Source organism: Falco punctatus (genome assembly GCF_963210335.1).
Source record: "Falco punctatus genome assembly, chromosome: 6".
Classification (NCBI taxonomy): domain Eukaryota; kingdom Metazoa; phylum Chordata; class Aves; order Falconiformes; family Falconidae; genus Falco; species Falco punctatus.
In genome coordinates, this window is record NC_137585.1 from 55,072,188 (window position 1) to 55,096,512 (window position 24,325).

At 35.6% G+C, this 24,325-nt stretch overlaps 1 protein-coding gene across 3 annotated transcripts in view; it reads left to right on the forward strand.

The window, feature by feature from the left end:
• Positions 1 to 24,221, forward strand: part of XPOT (exportin for tRNA) — a 29,014-nt gene extending 4,793 nt beyond the window's left edge. The window contains exons 2-25 of one of the 3 annotated variants that reach the window (XM_080390737.1): positions 135 to 265; positions 2,037 to 2,119; positions 3,300 to 3,356; positions 4,785 to 4,854; positions 6,054 to 6,272; positions 6,849 to 7,033; positions 7,398 to 7,566; positions 8,837 to 9,073; positions 9,395 to 9,433; positions 11,434 to 11,496; positions 12,460 to 12,584; positions 13,461 to 13,605; positions 13,758 to 13,877; positions 14,047 to 14,141; positions 14,927 to 14,996; positions 15,415 to 15,653; positions 16,155 to 16,440; positions 18,292 to 18,481; positions 19,675 to 19,791; positions 19,877 to 19,992; positions 20,499 to 20,546; positions 21,988 to 22,059; positions 23,187 to 23,243; positions 23,753 to 24,221. In XM_080390737.1, the coding sequence (XP_080246863.1) occupies positions 206 to 265; positions 2,037 to 2,119; positions 3,300 to 3,356; positions 4,785 to 4,854; positions 6,054 to 6,272; positions 6,849 to 7,033; positions 7,398 to 7,566; positions 8,837 to 9,073; positions 9,395 to 9,433; positions 11,434 to 11,496; positions 12,460 to 12,584; positions 13,461 to 13,605; positions 13,758 to 13,877; positions 14,047 to 14,141; positions 14,927 to 14,996; positions 15,415 to 15,653; positions 16,155 to 16,440; positions 18,292 to 18,481; positions 19,675 to 19,791; positions 19,877 to 19,992; positions 20,499 to 20,546; positions 21,988 to 22,059; positions 23,187 to 23,243; positions 23,753 to 23,779 (2,889 nt within the window). In that variant the 5' untranslated portion in view covers positions 135 to 205 and the 3' untranslated portion in view covers positions 23,780 to 24,221. The other 2 variants (XM_080390735.1, XM_080390736.1) reach the window with 2 other exon arrangements.
• The last annotated feature ends 104 nt before the right edge of the window (positions 24,222 to 24,325 follow it).

Here is a 24,325-nt window from a genome sequence, read left to right on the forward strand (position 1 = left end):
TGCTTATTCATGTTTTGGTGGAGTATGTACTATATGTTTGAGATTTGTGGGCAAATTTCTGTGGTTGTTGCTGTGCTGCTTTTAATTTTTGTTGTTCTGCCGAACAAATAAAGTTTCTCTTTCTCTATTTGCAGATGATTGTAGTTTCCTCTCTAGAAGTGGGCAAACGAGTTAGGAGTAGGAAACAAAAAGTATAGCAATAGAGATGGATGAACAAGCCCTTTTAGGGCTAAACCCAAATGCTGATGCAGACTTCAGACAAAGAGTATGTAATCAACTTGCTTATCTCTTTAACAATTGGGAGTGCTATTTCAGTGCAGTAGTCTCATATTTCCTTGGGCAAGGGGTTGTGGGTTTGGCTAGATTTTTTTGGTTAACCAGTGTATAGGGTTCATGGCAGAAAACAAAATTGTGTTGTAAGCTGAAGGTCCTGTGTCACCAGTTCTGTGAAATTACACTTAACGTGCATAGAATTTATTTTTCTGGGCTCTGACTCTTTAAGTTCTTTGTACTTATTGCTCAGCCTCTTTCAGAGGCTCCATACTCTCCATCCTCCAGAGAATGGAAAGCAGCCACTGAAAACAGTGAGTTGCTTGCAATTGCCCTTTCAATTCTTAGATGATATTTAGTGTCTTTTAATGAAATCTGTGTTTGTAACTGTAGTGAAGCTTGTATTAGCATAGAGTAGGTTAAAAAAGTAATTGTGGTGCGTGGTAACAGTTACGTCATAAGAGAGATGCTGCTATGAAAAGGCATCACAATTTATGTAACTATTTCATGAATAAGTGTTTCTGTTTACTGATTTATCAAGTTGATTCAAGTGTCTACAAGATAACCTCCAGTAAAATCTTTTAGAAACGAGGATGATAATACCTTAGTTTTTGTGTTCATTAAACAAATCTGGAATGTATAAGAAAGTTAAAAATTTAGTTTGATGTGGCTAATATTGCTAAGCAGCCTGTTAAATTGGTTCTGGATGTTTGTCCTTTTTGAAAAGATAGATGTAACTAGTCTTTAAGTGTTCTGTTAATAGAATATCACTGTAAAAGTTGAGCTTATAGATTATTGACCTTCTAACTATACAGTCTGCCTAACCTGGAAATACCTTTTATAAAAGGTGACTTATCTTTTCACTAATCGTGTAAGATGTAATATCCAAAGGAAGTATCAAACAATTTCTAGTAAAACTGTTCAGTATTAGAAAATTACCTGTACTATCTACAGGAAGTGAATTTTTGTTTTAAGAACTTGTTTCAACTTACTAAATAATTACTTTGGTGAATGGAGACAATTATGAAATAATGCAAAAAAAAAAAAAAAAAGCCCAGCAGCCAGAAACCCCTCTTGAAATACATGCATTCACAGAATTGAAATAATGTTGTTAATCTAATCTCTGTTTCAAAAGTTACTTTATTCTTTTGTATAACAGACCACACTTAATCTTAATCCAATTAGATCTAGTTAACTGTTGTCAAAAGCTTTTTAGAAGTTCTGATAAGCACTTGATTATCTAAAATTTGGTAGATTTTTTTTTGTACTCTGTAATAGATTCCTAAATTGACAGTTGTCAGGTGCTCAGTGTTTGAATATTTCTTGAGCTTGAGGTGTTGAATACAGCTGTGGTGCAGTTGTTTTCAGTGAAAAATCTAAATCACTTTCTCTGTAGAATTTGTGGAAAGAATATTAACTTGGATGTGACCTTCCACCTATGTGTAAAGGCCCTGAGCAACTTCTAGTTGACCCTGTCTCCAGAGGTCCCTTCTAAACTCAATATTTCTGCTTCTGTGACTTTAATATTAAAGTAACAAAAATATTTGTATTGAATGTAAAGGGGAAATGGGTACCTGTAATATTAGCATTTGAAGAAACTCTCTTGTGTTATGGTAATTAGGGAGCCATATAAATACTTGGAGGTATCCAAATACTGTTTGGTTTTTTGAGGGAGAGCTGTTCAAATGTGAGTCTAGGTGTGAATGAGGTGTCTTGCTGTGTGGTTTGCATCTTTTTTAAAATGAAACTTACTTGGATGTTTGCAGGCATTAGCCTACTTTGAGCAGCTGAAGATATCCCAGGATGCTTGGCAAGTCTGTGCAGAAGCATTAGCTCAGAGTATATACAGGTAATGCAGATCATTGTTTATTTTCATTAGTAATATGTTTGGGTCTGGTTTTAGCTCTGCAGCATAATAGGCAAACTGTACATTGCTGAAAGTTAATATGGTCTTCATGCTATTTTTACTATCACAGTGGCTTCTGTATAATGCTTTCTGTATAATGTATAAATAAAAGTCCTTAATTTTGTAGCCTAAAGACTGCTGCTTTATGAAATCCAGGGAAAAAGAATGAGTTCTAGTGCTGTCTTTTGGGGAAGAGTGCTGAAAATTTCCCATGATAAGACTATAAGCTTTATGTGTAGTAGTCTCAGAAGCGGTTTCTTGCCCATATTCTGTGGAGTAGGCCATCCCACTTTTCAAGATGGGAAGAGTGTCTAGTCACCATAATTTTTGCACGAAGTTGTGTATTTAGATCTCAGATGCTAGGTTGTTGCTGTATTGCAGAATAATTCAAGTTGGAAGAAAACTGAGATGTATATTTCCTGAACAGCAACAGTGATTTATAGTGAATGCTTTTTTTGTAAATGATTTATCAAACTTCTGATTCCAACAGAGTATGCAGTAACAAAACCATACAAGATTTGAAAACAGCATTTTATAATCTTTACCAAAATACATTATGATTGTTACAAATTTTCAGATTAGATAAACTCATGGGTAAAATTTTAGATTTTTTTTTTTTAGATTAGCTATTTTAGAATTTTAGATTTTTTAAACTTATTTTTTCATCTAGTCTAAAACTTGTAATAATGGGGAATGTTCCTTCCTAATCTATACCTCAGTTTGTCTTTAGCTTTGCTCTTTAAGATGTAATGTACAACTTAGTGTATTAACAGGCCATGAATGTATTATTGAAGCCTGACAGATTTTTATAAAGACAGGATACAATAATCATTGCAATTTTGTATGTTCAGTACTGAAATCGAAGCATCACAAATTGGTGGCTATAGAAAAGAAGATTATAATATCAAACGTAGATATTAATTTAACAGTTTCTTTTACCAAATGAACTGCTCAAGTAGTTGTCATTTTTGCTTTGAAGTAATAGCAGTAGCAATTTTTCTGGTGCACAGTAATTCTTGATTTGCCAAAGGAATGACCTGGCTGTAATATTTAAGGCATTTTTTCCTTCCCAGAGAATTGTACCGTATTGCCACCAGTAACAGCAATTTCTTTTCTTTTATAGTGATGATCACATCAAATTCTTTTGCTTTCAAGTTCTTGAACATCAAGTAAAGTTCAAGTGAGTATTCTTTTTTGACAGCAGCCTTATACATCCATTTAATTTTTCCTGTTTATTCTGCTTGTGAAGAAACTTAAAATGGTGTCTGTCATCTCGGTGTAGTTGATGAGGTAGTTTTAATCTGGTCCAGAGGACGTTCTTGTATTTCTTCACCTTTTCCTGGGAGAAGAGTAGCTGGGTTTTGAGCAGCATGTTTGACTTGGCTAGTCTAACACCTGTGTATGGCCCAACACAGTCCCAATTACCAAGGATTGCTTGAAACTTAGTCATTCCTTTCTGGAGATTCAAGCCTTACTCTGTACTCTCATTGATTTTTTGCAGAAAAGAGTCCTGCAAGCAGCAGCCTTGCTCAGTACAGGGTTCTGGGCTTCAGACAAAGCTCTATTCATTCAATAACCGTGACAGAGATGTTAAGAGTCTTTTCACCGAATGGTGTTTTCATTGAATCGTAAATTTAGGAAAAAATACTTTGAAATAATATATGACTGTCCTGGAATATCATCATGACTGGTTGCAATACACTGAATATGTGGGTCAGGCTTTAGATAGGAATGAGATGTATTTTGCCACTGATTTTCACAATTATGTATTAGAGTAAAAATGAAAGGCTTAATTTTCTGTGATTTTATTGACCTGATTTTACCTCATTGTCCATCTTCCTCTGCTTGTTCCACTCTCGTCACCTGCTTCCTGCAGTATGTTTTCTCTTGTTTTCCTGCTTATTTTCTCAAGCATTTTCAGTGAGGTTGCTTTTTTCTTCTTACTGGTTACTTGTGACAGGAACACTGGAGTTGCATTCAGCAGTTATTCCTGTTAAGGACTGTACCAAACCTATAGCTAGTTCTAGTGCAAGCTGAGCTAGTTCTGGGAAGGAACATGTGTGAGTAGTACTTGAAGTGGGCTGGGTATAATGTCAAATTTTGCCAAGACTGTATGTATGACATAAAGCAGAATGACTTGTTTGCTTTTTTCTTTTGACATGTGTCTGATAATAAATGTACTCTAGGTCAGATCAGTGAAGGACTTCCTTGTGCTCACTATTGACAGTCTTCATGTAGTAAACAAATCTGAGCATATACAGATGTCTCTTCCTTCTCCCCACGGCTTATGGTCAAGCATGTATTTTTATCAGGGTCATAAGTCCTGTCCCTGAGACCAGCCTTCCTGCAAGATTTCAAGCTTCTACTCTAATATAGAAGGTGTTAATGCCTCAAAATGTAATCCATTAATATGGGCAGAATTTTTTTCTTATTTTTAGTCTTCGAATCAAAATTTTAACATGCAAGTAGCTGTGTAAATTGCTTTTCTAGGAACCTGTCGTTTACCTTAATGTGCAGTATTATGTGTAATATTAAAAGAGTTTTTGCCTCACTGAGTGTCACACTTGTCATGAGGCATGTATTTTGATGTCATTATGCTTTGTTTCAGATACTCTGAACTTACTGAAGTCCAGCAGCAGCTAATTAGGGAAACACTTATAACATGGCTGCAAGCACAGGTAAGTATGTCCCTTTGCAACAATCTTACATAGTAGGCTAATGTAAGGCGATGACTGTGGGCTAAGTGTTTAATCTGTCACTTGAGTTTAAAGATGGCTTCCTGAAGATATACAGTATCTGATGGCTAAAAGCTTTTGATGTGCCAGTCTTCATTAGAGATTCATTAAATCAGACATTGTAAAGAACTCTGTGCTTGAACTTGTTACTAAACATAAAACTCTTTTAAATCAGATAATGATTGTGGTTTAATCAGTTGTAGCTGAAATAAGGAGTATTAAATGTTTCCCTTTTAGAGATATATATAATCCAGATTCCTGGTGTTCTTGACTGGAGAAGGAGCAGTAATTCTGTTTTTAAGACCCTCCTGGCCTAGCTCCTGTCTACTTAGAATAGCAGACGTTTATGAATTAACTGCATTACTTGTCTGTTAGTAGCCAGTGCTTTGCCATAGTATTCTTTCTTGTGGAATTAGTTATGTAGCTGAACATCCAGTATCACAGTTGGACCCAAGAGTTTGTAATGAGCAGAACTGTCAAGTGAGCATATACAAGTCTTTGCCTGTACCTGCCATTATCTAGTTATCATTCCACTTCTGTATTCAAAATTAACATAGTTGCTTTGTTTGTAGAAAACCTAACAGTAGGAAATGGAATGTAATATAACTTGAAAAAGAACAGATCATTGTGAAATGGATTAAATTGCTTTTAATTTCTCTTTGTGGCAACTGTTCCCCTTAGGAGGAGTTTACAGGAAATGAAGGAGAGAGAGGGAGATTGGTAGTGACAGATTCTACCCCACTCCCCCAACAAGCTTAGTTTTAAAAACTTCCTTTACTACTCTTAAAGCTAACATCTAACATAGGCACAAGCTAGCCACAAGAGGACTGTAACTTGTTGTCTGGAAGTTCTTGTTTATTCCTTTCACCAAACTGACAGATTAGCTTTTAGTCTTTGAACAGTACACTTAATGTCTTAGTACTGTATTAAAGACTTAGGACTGTATCACCCAGAGACAGTGTTTTCCCTGTTTCACTACGATTTAGCTAAATTTTCTTCTAAATCCTTGGAAAGGTAAGGTTTTTTATTTATATCAGTCAGGAAGAGAGTTAGTATGTTTATCACTGTAGATATCAGCAAGCATGTATTGTTCTTCTCTAATTTAGTAAGAATATACAAATAAAATATCTTGTTTCTACCAGATGCTGAATCCCCAGCCTGAGAAGACTTTTATTCGCAACAAAGCAGCGCAAGTCTTTGCATTGCTTTTTGTTACTGAGTATCTTACAAAATGGCCCAAGTTTTTTTTTGATATTCTATCAGTAGTTGACCTTAATCCACGAGGGGTGGATATGTACCTCAGAATCCTGATGGCTGTTGATGCTGAGCTGGTAGACCGGGATGTTGTTCATACATCAGAGGCAAGTTGTTATTTTGCATTAACATTTTTTTAAATTTTCTACAAAGTTATCTTACTTCAATTAGAGCAGAAGACTTGCAGATATGTTGGTGTTTTCCTATGGCAACTCTGCCTTAGAGACATTAGGTGGTTTAGATCCAAAAGCTGTAAGTTGTTTAATGTTTTTTATGATTTCATACTTTCTAGTTAATGTATTTTTTACTTGAAGAGCTAGCAAAAAGAAGACTGATGGATTGAGTTAACCAATTTAATGTTTGACTGACTCATTTTAAAATGTTAATTTCTTCTAGTACCTCTTTTAAGGAGTTCTAAAATCAAAAATCCATTTAATGGTCTAGAGGGCTTTTCACCTTTGTCTGCCTTTCTTCAGTGTTTGGGCATTGTGGTAGAAAAAGAGCAAAACCTATACTTGGGTTTTATTTCTTCCAAGAAAAAAATGTGCTCTCTTTGGGTTTCTGATTTGAGTTATTTATCTTGCTAGGACAAGTGGTGTCTGGTAGTGGACACAAAAGTGCTACTAATTTGACAAGATGCTAATCTATGACAAGTCTGATTTATCCTTTTTCTGTATTGATAGGAGGCTCGTAGGAACACCTTATTAAAAGATACTATGAGAGAACAGTGCATTCCAAGTTTGGTGGAATCATGGTACCAAATCTTACAAAACTATCAATATAATAACTCAGAGTTGACATGCCAGTGCCTTGAAGTAGTTGGAGCTTATGTATCCTGGATAGATTTGAGTCTCATAGCCAATGAAAGGTAAGGAGTTTTTTTGATGTAATGTGTTTGCAAAAATAACATTGATAGCATGCTTACTGTATTTCTATGAAACAGAATTAAAATGAATCTTTGAAAAAGGACTTCATATATAAATCTTTGGAGTTTTGGGGGTTTTAGTAGAGTGATTGACTTTGTAAGCCAAGCCAATATAATGGCTGAAATAGACACTAGACAGTTTGTTGGGTTCTCATTAAAAAGTACATAATGCTGTGTTTAGTCAGTACAATAGACTTTAAAACTGTCTTAGAAAAACCAATTGTTGTAAATATGCGCAGAAATAATATAAAGTTTCTATACAATGCTACTGTGTACATATAAAAAAAATTTTTTTTTTCCTCTGAAGGTTTATAAATATGCTGCTAGGTCACATGTCTGTGGAAGTTCTCCGGGAAGAAGCCTGTGATTGTTTGTTTGAAATTGTAAATAAGGGAATGGACCCAATTGATAAAACAAAATTGGTTGAATCTTTATGTCAAGTATTGCAGTCTGCTGGCCTCTTCAGTATTGATCAGGTTTGTATATTGATTTTTAGAATAGGAATGAGTCATAGGTTTCCAACAGTTCTTTAATAAGCAAGTGAACAGAAAACTATAAAATGACATCCACAGATTAGGGAGAATTAGTTGTGCTTCTGCATCAAAGATAAACACTACTTATAGTTTTCTCATACTCAAAAGCTTGTTATTAATACTCATTAATTAAAAACCCATTGCATTTTGTTTGTCCTTAGCATGGGTTTTCCATTTTAGAAGCAAAGTATTATTTCCTCTCCTGAAGTGTCGTGCTTACTGTTAATGTTGCTTTTGCGTTTTGTTGCCTTGAATTTTCTCTTCTGAGTGAATGATTCTGTGATAGGTATTGTAGTCCAGGTAGAGCTTTTTATGGTGATGCATTAGATCAGCTGTGCATTATTAGGTAGGGGAAAGAGCTTTTTTGAGTGCATGTATGCTGTTCTGTGTATCTGCACCATCAGACGTGAGGCTTGAAATTCCTGGCTATAAGCTGGAAAAATACACCTGCTAATCAAGTACACGTTCCCTGGCAGTTGCAGTGTTTAAAGGACAGCTGTTTGCTACCCGCCATGCAGAAAGAGGAGCCAGTCCTTATGAAGTTGTAGTCCTTAGATGGCAAGACAATTACCTCTTTATTTTGAAGCCTTTGTCAAATTTGTATTCCTACTAAAATGCAGAAAATGTCTGTAACAATCTTACCTCAGTCTTTCTAAGGAAGACTTGTATTCTGCTTTTGTACAGTTATGGCAGGGAGCAAAGCATCTGTTTGGGTGACTGGTCTAGGGGTACTTTTCAATTCTGATCAATGTATTTCTGTAAAAGCAAGCCATAAATATTTAATATTAACTCACTCTTAAAGGCAGTACTGAAAGTTACTTGTTATCAGTATTCTGGTGAGCTACAGCTGTTAATTCTTCACAGTTTTCCCATAAAAAGATTTTCCTCTTACACAGCCTAAGATTTATGGTATGAATGTGCTGCTGTGTTTATTTTGAGCCTGCTTCTTGATGTAAAGTAAAAAGAGAAACGAATCTGCAGAGGCGAAGCAAGTTACTGTTGTATTATGGAGAACAGCCAAATCTGGCATTGCTTTAATTTCTTTCTCTCCATTCCCTGGGGAAAAAGAACCAGGCAATTAAACTTTGCATCTAGCAGGCAAATGTTGGTTTTACTATTTCTACATGCTAGACACAAGTAGAACAGTCTGTAAGCTCATCCCATTTAAACATAAGATCTGCTAGTATTTTTAATTGGACGTCTTGTCTTGCAGGAAGATGATGTGGATTTTCTGGCCAGATTTTCTAAGCTGGTCAATGGAATGGGGCAAGCATTAATAGCTAGTTGGACTAAACTGATAAAAAATGGTGACATGAAGAGTGCTCAAGACACTCTGCAAGCTATTGAAGCAAAAGTGGCCCTAATGTTGCAACTGCTTATTCATGAAGATGATGACATCTCATCTAATATCATTGGCTTTTGTTATGACTACCTTCACATCTTGAAACAAGTAAATAACATCTGCCTTCCATTTAACATTGCTTTTTGACATATGATTTAGTTTGATTTATGTGGGAATATATGAATCTCATACTATGTGCAAGCTGACTTGTGAAATAGTTTTTTGACTAGCCTTGAGAATATTTAATGGCTGTGGTCATGTTATTTCTGTGGTGGTGTTAGAAATCTGAAGAAATTGTGTTAAATGTTGTGTTAAGTGGGAAAAAGGTTTGCAGATCATATGGCTGTTAAAGCAAACCTGTCTTTTCCTATTAGACAGCAGTAAAGGAGTTACTGTACAAAAAAATAACACTTGAAACTTATTTTGCAGCTTTCTGCACTTTCAGACCAACAAAAAGCTAATGTAGAGGTAAGTACTTTGTACTAAAGATCCTTTTTTTCAGTGACACTTTGGGTCAGAATCTTTCATTTTGCTAAAATAAATCATGTTTTGTTTCTGTGCTTTAAAATGTGCAATGTGACAATAGTTAAAAGGGAAGACTTGAAAGTAAGGACAGTATGTTCAATCTTCTGCTGAATAACTACGGCTGTTTCTTCAAATAGTAAACCTATATTGAATTGTGTATGAAGATTAAAGCTATTTTAGAGCTGGTCTTCCCAAGCAACCCTTAAGCACATGTTGGTAAGCTCCTGCACAGTCTGTACTGTCGATAGGGGATTCTTAAATCAAGGTAGAAGAGGTGGATATTTTTTTCCCTGAAGCTTTGTATTTTTATTAAAACCTGCCCTAATTCCAAAGGATTGGAAGTAGTGTGGGAAGGGTTGTCATAAAATTTGACCCTTGATACTATCATAAGTTAAAGTTATGAAAGAAGCTGCAATCCAAATATAACAGTTGTACTTAGACTGAGCAGTTATATGTTAAGTGTTACATTAAACTGTACATTTAAGTTTATACATAAGCTTAAGTTTATATATAAAGCATTAAGTTAAATAAGGCTTATGTCTACTTCTGGAGGCAGTAAACTTGTTTGGGGTTTTTAGCACAGTCCTTTTACAGTTTTTTCTCCTATGACCCTTCTGCACCAATATGGATGAATTAATTTAGATGCTGAACTGGTTAGATCGGTGCAAGTATTTTGTAAGTTCATACAGCCGATAGCTGTGATTACTTTTCCTTTACGAAGAAAACTAAATTCTGTACCTGTTCTAACATGAAAAGTTGAATATAGATAATCGGGGTCTGGATTATCTTGACCTGGTTTTGTCTAACGTCTGTTTAAACTGGATGAGGTAACACAACAAGAGAAGTTTGATAACATCACTGAGTGTTTTTATTTTTGTTACTATGTCTCGTTTGTTCTTATAACTGGATCAAGCAAAATTACTACTGCAGTGCACTTAAGATGCTTAAAATTTGAATATGTTACTCTCTGGAAGTCTGTTTTGTTAAATTTGCGTTCATACTGAAGAACTTTGTTAGAATTATTTCTTAATTTTACTGAGCAGCTCTTGAGGATTTGTGTTAAACTGAGAAGTGATCATACCATTCTTTCTTCTTTCAGCCGTTTAAAAATCTATTGTAATTTTCACTTGTTCTAGCTAACTGTGTGTGTTGGTCCAGTTTCTGTCCATCTTAGAAAGCGTGAATGGAATTGAGTACTCCATGTATTTTAAACATTAAATTGGAATTCTAAAAACCTGAACTAGTAAATGCTTAGTAAGATCAAAGTGATACCTTTAGAGTTTGAGACTTCAGTAGAGATGAGGTCAAGTCTATTGCTCTTTTAGGACTTACCAACAGTCCCTACTAAGGTGAAATTGCACGTCAGTGCTTTAACCGATCTAACAACTTGCTGCTGCTGAAAAGAGAAGGTTTTGCTTTTCTCACTCGTTTGCTGCTCCTAGCTCTTACTGTTGGATTCTTTGGTGAACGAATTCAGCTTGTTAACCTGTCCCAAAAAAAAACCCAACCTTTAAAGGATGTTGAGTTAATAGAGAAGTTAATATTACAGCTAAGCTGACCTGCACCTTTCAAATAAGATCTTGGACAGCCTGTTTAGCTTCCTCTACCTAGTTCAGTCATCTTAATTGTTTTATTTCCATGTGAAACAAATGGCATAGATTACAAGCAGAAAACAAAGCCAGGTAATACTGTCAGAGACTGAGAGCTCCAAGTTATCTATGCTATGTATCTGGAATGGCGTCTGTGCATTGTTTAGATATAATCAATCTGTTTTAATTTGGACTGTTAATTCTTCTAAATCTCTGAAAATAATAATTCAAATGAGATTTAAAATATTTGTAAGCATTTAACACTTGATTTAATGTTTCCTTTACTGTAGGATTTTAACCGTTGCTTCTTATCACTTGTCTGCTTCTGTGCTTACAGTTCTGTTTTTATCTTAGGCAATCATGTTGGCTGTTATGAAGAAGTTGACATATGATGAAGAATATAATTTTGAAAATGAGGTATTGTGTTATATGAGTAAATGGGCAAATGCAATTTAAATTGCATGTAGTAAAACCTGCTCATGCTTTTAAAATCCATATTTTTCATAGACTTAAGGATTTGAAGGTAGGAAGCAAAGATATGTGGCCTGATTATTTTTTTTCCCTATGTGGAAAGCTTTTTCAACTTTTAGGCATGTCTGCGTTTGAAAAAATAACATAGTCAAGGGCTATCCAAGCCAGTTCAATTAACAGGGTGTTTCTGGCTGCATTTGTACAGAACTATTCCTCAGCGAATATGGCTGTGCTGTTAGCTAAACATAGCTGTTGAGCTGGCTTGTTCAGTGTAAGTTTGCATGTTTCTGCACATCACTTCTGTCTTGCAAAAAGACTTGGGAAACATTTTGTAATGAAACTCTTTGGGATGTTGTTTGACCTACTTCAGATGGTCAGACCTCTGCAAAAATAAGCTAAAGGCATTGATTTCACTTTCCTCCCATGCTTACGTCTCTTGTCAGCCAGCAACAAAGATTGTCTATGTTAGACTTCACTTTTGCTCCAGGCTGTTCAGAGAGCTCTATAGTCTTAAAAAGGTTAGCTTAAACTGTATGCAGTCCATCATAAATGTTTCTGTCAGTTTAATTTTAAAACTAAATTAGATACTGAGAAAGAACACCTTTGAGGAGTGACTCAATTTTCAAGAACTGGGTCAATAAGGCTTTGCCAAGAGCATTATTTTTTTTCTTGTACTTTTGGCTAGTTTTCAGTTTGGAAAGCCTTTTTAATGTTTCTGGACTGAATGCAGTGGATTTCAACATATTACAACCAGCCAAAAAAGAAGCCTGCTGTTATGTTGCAAGAGCATAGGGTGAGCATTATTGAATTCTGAGTGTGGTATACTGTTCTCGTAGGTACGTTTTTGTTTTAAGTGTAATTGTTTAAACACAAAAATACAGACTTCACTGACATGTGAATGTTTTGTAGGGGGAAGATGAAGCAATGTTTGTGGAGTACAGAAAACAGTTGAAACTCTTACTGGACAGACTTGCTCAGGTCTCACCAGAGTTACTGTTGGCATCTGTCCGCAGAGTTTTTAACACTACGCTTCAGTAAGTTGGGTTTTTAAATGTGTGTAGGCTATGCCCTTAGCTTTTTTGCCTTTTGTAACTCTCGGAGTTTGTAAGTAATGTGTGGTGTAGCAAGGGAAGCCAATTGATACAATTGAGCTTGTTACAACTTCATGATAAATATAACTTTGTATAATTTTCCTTCAGCTGTTTAGAAAGAAAAAGCTTTCTTTTTGTAACATTAAAGGGTGGCTAATTTCTTTTTCCCTAGAGTTGTTACTTGATCCTAGTCATTTATGTACAAAGCAACAGCCATTTGGGCAAGTGTTCACTTTACACCTCAAGGAAATGTTTGAGAGATGGCAAATATTTTTGTGTATTGATGCTATTAGAAAACCAAGGGTGGATAAGGAAAAGAAACAAAGTGAAGTGTTTTTTTGCAAAAAAGAGCAGAACCCATCGTGGTAACTATGCATGTAAATGAAGAAACATTATTACTAGTTGCCTGACTAAAGGCCAGTTGTGTGTATTCAGGTAGGACTCCAGTATTGTTGGTGGCTTCCTTGTACCTTGCTCTTTAGTGAGCCCTCATTTGAAGTGAAGCTGAATGGCTTGTCCGTGGGCCATTGTGGGTGGTTTTGTATCTAAATAAGCACTTAAAGAAATCTGTATCTTTCAGGTTGAAACTGGTAAAAGAAAATTGGTAGTGCTGTGGTGAATAGGTGATGTGTTTGTGGATAAAGTCTTTGAGAAGCATCCTGAAATATTGCCTAGTCTTACAGTGTTTTTCTTAGTTTAAATCTGCTCTTTTTATACTGTGCATCTGAAGAAGGCTCAAAAGAAAATACTTCTGTGGTGTAACTGTGATTATTTCATAAGCTACTACAGTCTAACATGATCTTCATATTCCTTCTCTAGGAATTGGCAGACTACGCGATTTATGGAAGTAGAAGTAGCCATAAGGCTGCTGTATATGTTAGCTGAGGCTCTTCCTGTATCTCATGGTGCTCACTTCTCTGGTGATGTTACAAAAGCTACGGCTTTACAAGACATGATGAGAACGGTAAGCATGTGTGGTGTGGAAGGTATTTAAAAATGCTAATAAAGACTGGAACACTCTAGTTCAAATGGTTTATCTTAATTACCAGCATGTCACATTGTAGTCTTGGTGTTACAAGGCTAAAGCATTAACTTGCTAATGCTTTTTATTTGTAGCTGGTGACTTCTGGTGTCAGTGCCTATCAACATACATCAGTGACCCTGGAATTCTTTGAAACAGTGGTTAGATATGAAAAATTCTTTGCTGTTGAACCTCAGCACATTCCAACTGTTCTAGTAAGTTTCATCTCATTTACATTTTTGACTAGATAAGTTCTTTAGACTTAGGAAGTTTTCTTATTTTCTGAGGGTCACTAAAGAAGCTGAGTTTCTTAAATTGTTGAATGATTAGATTTTCCTCCTGCCTTGTTTAGGGATTCTAAGACAGATATTTTCTCGATTGCAGATGGCATTTTTAGATCACCGTGGTCTTCGCCATACAAGTCCCAAAGTACGAAGTCGAACAGCTTACCTCTTTTCCAGATTTGTCAAGTCTCTTAAGTGAGTAAAGCTGTTACAGATGTAACCAAATGGCACTAAATTTACTATACATAGTCCTTCTGTACATCACAGTTGTCATTGAAACAGGCTGGGCTTCAGATGTACGGCAGTAAAATTAAGATATCAAAACAGTGCTCTAGCAGAGTTGTCCTATTGTGTGATACTAAGGTGGCAGTGGAAAAACTCACAGAACAAAGAACTGGAATACATATGCTTAGCTTTAGGTGTTAAAACTGATTTAACAGTGTAAATGACTGTTCTGCTTTTCCTCAGTGAACAGTTAAGAGTGAGTGAATCTGAAGACTCCCAAGAGTAACTCTTCCCTGTCCCTGACCAAATTACAAATATTTACAGAATTTATACTGATGACATTTTCTCAGCGTATTAGAGCCCTTCAAATAGTCCTGTCATGTTGGTCTTATTTCTCAGGCATGCGTTTAATGTAGAGGCAGGAGATGATTCAGATTTCAGAAGGAACCTATTTTTCACCTGTTAAGTGAAATATTTTCATTATCTGGAGTGGGGCTATTTATGTATATTAAAAGAAAAAGGGGGCGGGGAAAGAAAGAAATGTTTTTTTCCCACTCTGCCATGGATTTGTTTGGCTTACTACAGGTACTATCTCTATCAGCCAGATTTTTCTACAAAAGTGCTTTGATATTTAAAGGGGTGTTCTATACTGCGAGGGTAGTTTAGGAGTCTAGCTTTACAGCTTAAAAAAATGTCAGAAAACCTGTAAAAATGCACATGCTTCTAAGTAGTTATGTACTTGTGTTTTACCTCAGTAAGCAAATGAATCCCTTTATTGAAGATGTTCTGAATAGAATACAAGACCTGCTGGAACTGTCTCCTCCTGTGAGTATTTACAGCAGACTTTCCCAATAAATAAGGTTTACACTTGCTCATTGGTGTGCCTGAATACTTGTTAAATTATAAGCTTAGCACGCAAACATTTAAGCATAAATAATTGTTCTGCTTTGGTGTGAGATCACTGCCATGCTTACATTTATACCTAATTTTAATAATCTTATGTGGGGGTTTGGGAGTATAGTATAGAGATGGGTGTGCGTATAAAAATAGTTGTTTCTTCAACTGTATTTTTGCCTATACTTGATGCCTCTGCTTCAGTAGGAAGAGAATAAAACAATTGTAAACTTACTATAGAGATTACTTAGGCATGATTAAAGACAGTGTGTAGTATCTTTTAAACTTTGAGAAGACAACTTTTGATGAAGGACATTTAGTGAATTATGCCTGTTATCTTCCATTTTAGGAAAATGGTTACCAGGCTCTGTTAAGCAGTGATGATCAACTTTTCATTTATGAAACAGCTGGAGTATTAATAGTTAACAGCGAATACTCTGCAGAAAGAAAACAGGTTCTAATGAGGAATTTGTTGACTCCACTGATGGAGAAGTTCAAAGTATTGTTAGAAAAACTGATGATGGCACAAGATGAGGACAGGCAGATGGCACTGGCTGACTGCCTCAATCATGCTGTTGGGTTTGCTAGGTAGGTACAGCACAGTGACTCTGTGTGTGTTTCTGGTTTGAGTGAAAGGGAAATATAAAGGATTTATTGGGAGGAGGGGCTGAGTTTCTACCTGTGCTGCTTTGACCTAGAAAATCATCAGTGGTTGAGAATTTATGATAGCCCAGAAGATTATTTAAATCCCCTTAAAAAAGGCTGCTATGGCTGTAGATACAGGGGAATATTGAGCAAGTTTATAGCAAACCAGCATGTTATTCCTTTCCTCAAAGAATTGTATGGAGCTATTTTAATCCTATGTTGTTTGTAAACTATCAGAATTTTATTCTCCCAAAACTGCCAGAGCGTAGCTACTTCATATCAAATAATTCTGTTCATTTCTTCCAGTGTTTGATTCTCATTTTATGAAATGTAATATTCTAGTTTAGTGCATGGATTTTAAACCATATGTTACTCTTGGTGTTATTGCTTCTTCACTGTATTGGAACATGAGCTTATATAATACTCGGTGCGTTGCTTTTACAGCCGAACCAGCAAGGCTTTCAGCAATAAACAAACTGTAAAACAATGTGGCTGCTCAGAGGTTTATCTGGACTGCTTACAAACATTTTTGCCAGCTCTCAGTTGTCCATTACAAAAGGAAGTTCTGAGAAGTGGTGTCCGCACTTTCCTTCACCGCATGATTATTTGCCTAGAGGAAGAAGTTCTTCCATTCATTCCTTCTGCCTCTGAACACATGCTTAAAGATTGTGAAGCAAAAGATCTTCAAGAATTCATTCCTCTTATAAACCAAATAACAGCTAAGTTTAAGGTATGATATTGCATAAGCTTTTGGGGGACAAAGTGTTGCTGATATCTCTTCTGGTTCCAGAAAAATACCTGTTAAAACCTTATTTCACAATTAATAAGTCAGTACATTTCTAAGGCTGCTACGGGGAGACATTGTCTTCAGCCACAGTTGTACATTGCTGGACTTGCAGTCATTGCAGTTATTAAATGAGTGGTTTTCTTTCATTAGTCTCAGAATTTTATGGTGTTTCTAAATTTTGGGGTTTAATATTTTTGAATGCTACTTGTAACGCAAAGATTTTTTTCTTATTGACACAAGTAACTTCCTGCCTCCCACTGAAGTGTTAAACTAGTATTACAAACTATGCAAGCTTTGAAGTGAATTTTCTCATTTCTTACACTGAGATTTCCAGGAGGTAGAGGTACAGGAATATCAGATCTGTGTATCGGGAGAAATATTGACTTAAAAGATGTCAGTGCAGTGGTGTTGCATAAAAAAGTATGCTGAGGCTTAATGCATTGTTATTTAAAATAGATGGACAAATATGGAGGTTTTGAAATAGAGACATGATATAGTATTAATTGAGAGTAGAACTGTCAACTGATTATTTAGCAAAGGTTCCTGAAGTATAGCCTTTGTAGAGCTTTTTGGTTTCACACAGTTCGAATGCAAAGTCAACTAAATAGGTGAAGTTACTAACCTGTTGCGCATGGTTTGTTCTGTGGAGCTGCCACAAGAATATTGCACTGTTGTGAATGTGATGGGAAATTCATTGCTGTATGAGAAGGTTAAGAAGCCCTTTTAAATAGGCTTAAATAAGTCTGTCAGCAGAATGGAATATTGAAATTACTAGAAGTAGTGCATTTTGTGAGCAGTAGAACAGCTATAAATATACCTGAGTGAATCTAGTATGTGGACCTCTGGAGTATCCCATCTGCCAGGCAGAGAGAAAGAATTGTAAAAAAATCAAGTATTTCAGAAATTATGGGGGAAGACTTACTATTTTAGTCCTTTTAGCAAGTTATGCTAAGAGCAATTCAAGATAACAGATAACTAAAAATAGTCTGTGAGGTGAGGCAGGTAAAAAAAAAAAAGTCACAGGAGCAAGACTGAACAAATACCTTATTGAGGTGTAATTAACTTTGATACTGTACCATTCTTGCCACAATATGTTAAAGATCCTAGCTTCAGTAGTCTCACCTTGAATATTTTCAACGTACAGTAAAGTGATTAAAGATAAAATCTTTATTAAGCATTAAGAAACTTAACATCTGAGTTGCCTCTTTATGGAACTCTGTTGTGGCTGAATAGCACAGACCTTCAGATTTTCAATTGGGAATTGTTCAGTTAATTTAGTGCCCTTATACTTCTCACTGCAAGTAGGATGTAAATGATAAACTTATCCTGTAATGCTAGTAGTATTTCAGCTCAGGAAAACTTTTTTCTTTAAGCAGTCTTTAAAGACAAGTGCTACAAAAGGTGGCCTGCTGCCAGCTTTAATGTTAGAGATGCATTTTCTGTTGTAACTATAATGACCTTACAACAGTCCCCCTTGGTATTTCAGGGGATTTGAATTAGTGTCTGTCTGAACAGAAGGATGAGAAAGCCTGGAAAAAAAGCTTTTGTTCCTACTCAGAATGAGACTATATAGACCTAGGTATTTTTGTGCAAAAGATCGGTGGCGTGTAAGTCAAGATGCAGTAATGTTCATGGTGACTGACGTGATTAATTTTGTTATAAGTAGTTGGTACATGAAAATACTAACTTTAAAGGTGAATCAAGCTGAGAATTGTAACGAACCTTTAAGATCTAATGCTGAAATGTTCAGTTGCTGTAACTGTTGGCGTTGATGCCCTCTTCCAATTTCCACAGACACAGGTTTCACCTTTTCTGCAACAGATGTTTATGCCACTGCTTCATGCTATTTTTGAGGTGTTGCTCCTTCCAGCAGAAGAAAATGACCAGTCTGCTGCTTTAGAAAAACAAATGCTACGGAGAAGTTACTTTGCTTTTCTGCAGACAGTAACTGGCAGTGGAATGAGTGAAGTCATAGCTAATCAAGGTAAGTAGTTCAGTTTCTCAAAGGATAGTACTATGGTTATTCCTCTCTTAAGTTTTGTCTAAAATCATTAGCCTAGTTCCTGTCAAGTACTATTAATGATGTTAAGGTAGAATGGACTAATGTAAATACAGTATTCCAATTACCTGTTGTGCAAGAATTCAGGTTTGTGAATCCTGCCGTAATAGGCATGTTCTTCCCATTGATCTTTTCAGTTTATATGTGATCACTGTGTCTAGGAGGACAAGAACAGTGTATCTATCCCTGTGCATCATGGTATTTGGTGAATCAGAGATCATACAGTAATATAATAACATATAGCAGTGTTCAAACTGTTGGGTGAGGCAGCTGCCAGTATTTGTTGTGGTGTTCATTTTCTGAAGGACACATGAGTAACTCCTGTCATTTGTTTACTACTATAGATATCAAGATCAGAGGATAGTAAAAGGTATCATGTGACTTATTATATATGTAGTTACCAGATTTTCCTTGCCCTTAGTGGCGAAATGCAAATTAGTGCTTTTAAAAGCAGGAATTTAAAGTCAAATGTCCAGTTGCTTGATTCTTTAAGTAATTCTCTTGGTTTGTATTTCATCAGAATGGCATGGGGCTTTGAAAAGCTTTGAAGGGACTCAGCTGGTAGGTGGAGCTCAAAATTCCTTCCCCCCATCCTAAAATGATGGGTGGTACCTGTGGGAAAGAGTGGCATTAAGCAGTAGTGAGAGCTTTCTTGAAAGACAGGCATTTGGCAGTTGTGATGGGCCAAGAAATTTTTTAAAGAACCAAATGGAAATAAACATTGACGCAACACAGAAATTTTGTGGTGAAAGTATCTTTCCATATATTGGACGGTAAGTGCTGCTGAGTTTTAATTAACTCTGCCAGTTTTGTGTAGAGAGGAGAAAAATTTGTAAGCAGGTCCAAGTACCCTGCTTCACCTTTGGAGATTTTAATTGCTCTTCTGGCCTTTAATACAAACAAACTTTAAAAAAATAATAATAATGATTATAACCTAAATAAGAGTTGTCTTGCATCGTAGGGGAAACTTCCCAAAAATATTTGAGATTTGTGCAAAAAAGAGTTATTTTGAAGTTGAAGCATGTCTTCCAGGTCAGTATTTATATGAAATACTGTAAGAGCACAGAAACATTTTAGGCTGCAAATTGAAATGACAAGCTCATTTTAATGTGTTTAAGGTGCAGAGAATGTGGAGCGTGTGTTGTTCACTGTCATTCAAGGAGCAGTGGATTACCCAGATCCTATTGCACAGAAGACTTGTTTTATTATTCTTTCGAAGTTGGTGGAGCTTTGGGGTAAGGCTGTCTATTCGTAATTTCTTTGCAGCTGCTACTAACCATGAAGCAATAATAGAATATGGAATGTTGTTTTTCTTCTCAGGAGGTAAAGATGGACCAGTAGGTTTTGCAGACTTTGTCTACAAGCACATTGTTCCTGCATGTTTTGTAGCACCTTTGAAGCAAACATTTGACTTGGCGGATGCCCAGACAGTACTGGTGTGTATTATGGACTTGGGTTTTTTGCTTTCATTCTTGTGGGGCACATTCAAGCTAATAAACCTACAATGGCCATGTAGTATCAAAGATCATAATCATCTCACAAATGAAATACTTTGTTTTTTATTGAGGTACCTGGATGATTTAATTATTGAATATTGTGGTGCTGTCTTCTGTAGTTCACCTATGCTCAAAACCAAGTTAGCGAATCACAGATCTGAGTATTTAGCATTGACCTATGTTACTTATTAACTCATGTTCAGTGAAAGTGAACACACATTGGTGGCTGTCCTTTAGTTCATTTTGGGTTCAGCTATGACAATTTTTTCTGGTTAGAGTGGAACAAAAATTGGGAGGTTGAGGTGTTCAGTTAATATTGTGTGAGAGGAAGATGAGGGAATAATGGCACGAACTAGCCCTTGTTTTCAGCCTCGTTAGGTTCTTTGGTTTTAAATATTTAACCAGTAGACTAATTGAACAGTCTAATATTATGTATTACATTGCAGGCTTTATCAGAATGTGCAGTGACGTTAAAAACAATTCATCTCAAAAGGGTAAGTTTCATACTATGCAGGGAATAACTTGTAGGTTTCTTTCTAGTGCTTTATCAATTTCTAAAAATTAGATACTTACTAGAGTGAATTACTACTCTACTCTTCGATAAAATAATAGGATGACTGTAATGCTGTGCAAGGACACAGGATCCAGTAGTTATACCACTTGATAATTACTGCAAAATACTGACTCTTCATTAAGGACAAAACTGCTCACTTGATTGTTACTGTGTTTAATTGAAGAACTGGCATTCTTTCACTTTTCAGTGTAGTACTTAAACTGACATAAAAGAGCAATTAGAGATGTACTATAAAGTACTTCTGTGAAAAACAAAGGTATCTTTTGATGTATAGGAGACCACATTGAAAAACATTGATGGAAAAAAGTGATTTATGCATTGTTTAATGACTAAAACACTGTAGCATATTTCCATTTTTAATGGCAAATGAAACAGTTTCTATGTTTTTGTGTTACTGTTTCCAGATATGCCCTTTAACTTGCTGGTTAATGCTTTTCTCAAATGCAAGTAAAAGCCACAACTGTACAAAAATTGTGAGAAGTTATAAACTGGCAGAGAAGAGGCTTGTTTTTTAATTGAGGAGAGCTTCTGAGTTTGTTCCTTTCTCCCCAAAAGCAGTGAAAAGATAAATACATAGGAAATCCAGCTTTAGTAAATAACTTCCTGTTAACAGTACTCTTTCTTTTAATACTACAAATACGGGAAAGTGATGTGACATCTTTTCCCCTCGTATGAACTGTATACCATATTCTAGTTCTAAGGTAACATCTGTGTGAACTAATGAAGTCAATTCACTTTCCTGTGGTAGATGTATTGGGTTATGTTTATATATACTGCCAGTGTAAAGTAATACCTCTTCTGATGAGAGGTATCTAATCAATGCAGATATCTCTCAAAGGATTAGAAGTTCCATTTTATTAGTTTAGTCCACTGTAAATTTATGGTCTGTGTTACAAGAAGAGAAACACTACATCCAGGGGTACTTGGATACTAAATTTCACAGTGGGAGTAGTATGGCAAAGCAGTTGGCAGATGCTAGTTGCCAGGTTTGGGGCAGGGCAGGGGTGGGGTGTGTCTTTCATATGTCAGATAGTGAAATAAGGGCTGTCTTCTTACTTAACTGACTTTTACAGTTAACATGTCACGATCTGACTGGCTGTATTGTAATTCTTACTTCAGTGCAATTTTCAGTGCATTCTTCTTCTATGATACCAAATTGCTGTAGAGTCCTTAATGCCAAGGTTAAGAAATCTTTGTTTGCTATCAGCTGATAATAACATGAGCATTTGATATGCATAACTTCTCTGTAAAAGTCATGTAGACCACCTGTCTTCAAACTCTCTTGTACCATACAGTAGAGAGCTATGACTTGTCATTTGTATAAAAACATACTTGAACAAATTATGTACTGCTTTCTTTAGGGTCCTGAGTGCATTCAGTACCTTCAGCAAGAGTATTTGCCTTCTTTGCAAGTAGCTCCTGAGATAATTCAGGTAGGAGTTCTTAAAAGGACATTTGGAAAACTTACTGATCATAAATGTTAAATGGGAACAAAGTTAATACTGACAAAGTTAACCTCCTACTATCCCTCAGTAAAACTTACTGTGATATTGCATATCAGAATAGGATTTATTTAGCATAAGGAGTAAAGTTACTGGAAGAGTACCTTGCAAAAAAAAAAAAAGTTCAGTGCATGTGACTGTCTTCCTACTTCAGTTCAAATTTTGACTTGAGGTAAAAGTATCAGAATACTTAAATTAATAGCTCAAAAGTAGCATGAACAATGTTGACTGTATAGGAAGTGTGGATAAAGGCTGTATTCCACACTACAGAAATTTAAGCCACAGCACTGGTTCTGCTGTCAAAAATTATGTACAATAAGTGTGTGTGTTGGTTGCATGTTTATTTTGGAGTAGTGTAAGGGTTCTCAAAAAGTGAAACTTCACACCTGACCGCTGTCTCAACATTAAGCATTGCTAGCTGTAATGGTAAGCATTGCTGTAAAGAAATTGTTAGATGAACACTGACAAGTTAATTGCAATTAATTTGGATACTATAGTTACCAGGTCTGCTGCATTAGGAGACAATTATACTCATAGTAAGACTTAAACTGTAGAACTTCTAAGTGGTGTTAAGTATATGTAAGGATCCAAGTATTATCTCTTGCCGGCACCCCAGTGTTTTCTGATCTAACTTTTTCAAGTGACAAATATGTTCAGCTGTAATCTAGAGCCACTTAGTGTGTGCGTAATTTTTAAGTGTAAATGTTTGTCTGAAGTACTCATTTCAAAGCCACCAAAAGTTACTGGGAAAGTTAAAAAAAACCTTAGAATCCCCTTGGTTGCAGTCCTCTTAGATAGTCGTGTTTCTGTTACTCAGCTAAAAGTGAATGTGATATCCTGTATTTGAAAATACAGTTTTTTCACCCCAGAATGCACTTGGTCTGTCATAGCCTATTACAATTTTTTTATCTAGAACATGCTTTTCTTTGGTTGCACATTAGGGAAAATACAAACTAATATCAATGGCTTTACATACGTTAGGAGCACGTAGAATACCTTGTATCTCAGTTTGCCTTGATGCTTCATTTAGTTACTTAGTATTTTATTCTGTCTTACAGGAATTCTGTCAAGCACTTCAGCAGCCTGATGCTAAAGTTTTTAAAAACTACTTAAAGGTAAAGATTTTTTTTTATTATTTTATTTAAATAGCTTTTAATTCTGTTTGAACTTTATCATACAACTCAATCATGGTAGTGACCTGAAATTAAAATGAAATATTGAATTATTTAATAGTTTTTTAGCTGTAGGGAATCTTTACATAGTAAATGCGGTTACCTGGAAAGGAGCAAACAACAACAGCAACAAACCTACAACTGTAGAACTGTCACTTATCCTCAGCACCTTGCAATTTCTTCAATAGCTTGATATTCTTGTGACTTATGTTTGATAGTTGAATAGTTAAAAAGTGATGCTATGATTGTAGAGAATGTCAGGATGCTTCATTTTTGAGGGTGTGAATGTAATTGCACAAGTCACATCCTTGAACCTAGTGTGTTAACCAGTATGTTAAACAAGAAAATGAGCTCCGTCAAGCTAATTATCTTGTATGTCAACAATTCCATGTTTTATATTTCATTTGTCTTAAAATGTTTTGTTGTTTTTTTTTTTAATAAACTTTTAACAGGTATTCTTCCAGAGAGCAAAACCCTAAGGAAAGTACTGGACTCCCATGTTTCCATAATCCAGAACTCTGGTTGTTAATTTGTAAAAATGCTAACTCTTGTGCCATTCAGACTGGTTTTGTTTTTAAGAAATGTTGCTTTGTGCTCACGTCAGTACCTACTTTAGCCTTTCACAAAAAAGAGAAATGCAAATCCCCCACCTGTATCTCGACCATGAAGGTATGTGACAACATGAAAATTATCTGTATACCTACACAAACTTTTCTTATGTATAGGATGATTTAAGCTTATGCTGTAACACATACAGCAATGAAATGACACTTATTTTTGAAATTAAATGTAAAAATCCCTTCAGATCATAGCAATGGTTATTAAAATGTGTACATTTTTGATACTGAGTAAAATGTTTTCATAAGACATAAAATTCATTTGTTCATGTATGGTGACATGAAAATAAAACAATCAAAGTCATTCTTGTAGATAGTCATTTTATTGAAGTTGTCTTAATGATAAAATATATATATACCTCCTATAAAACAGATTGGTTTAATAAATGATTTCATTTAAAAGTAGCA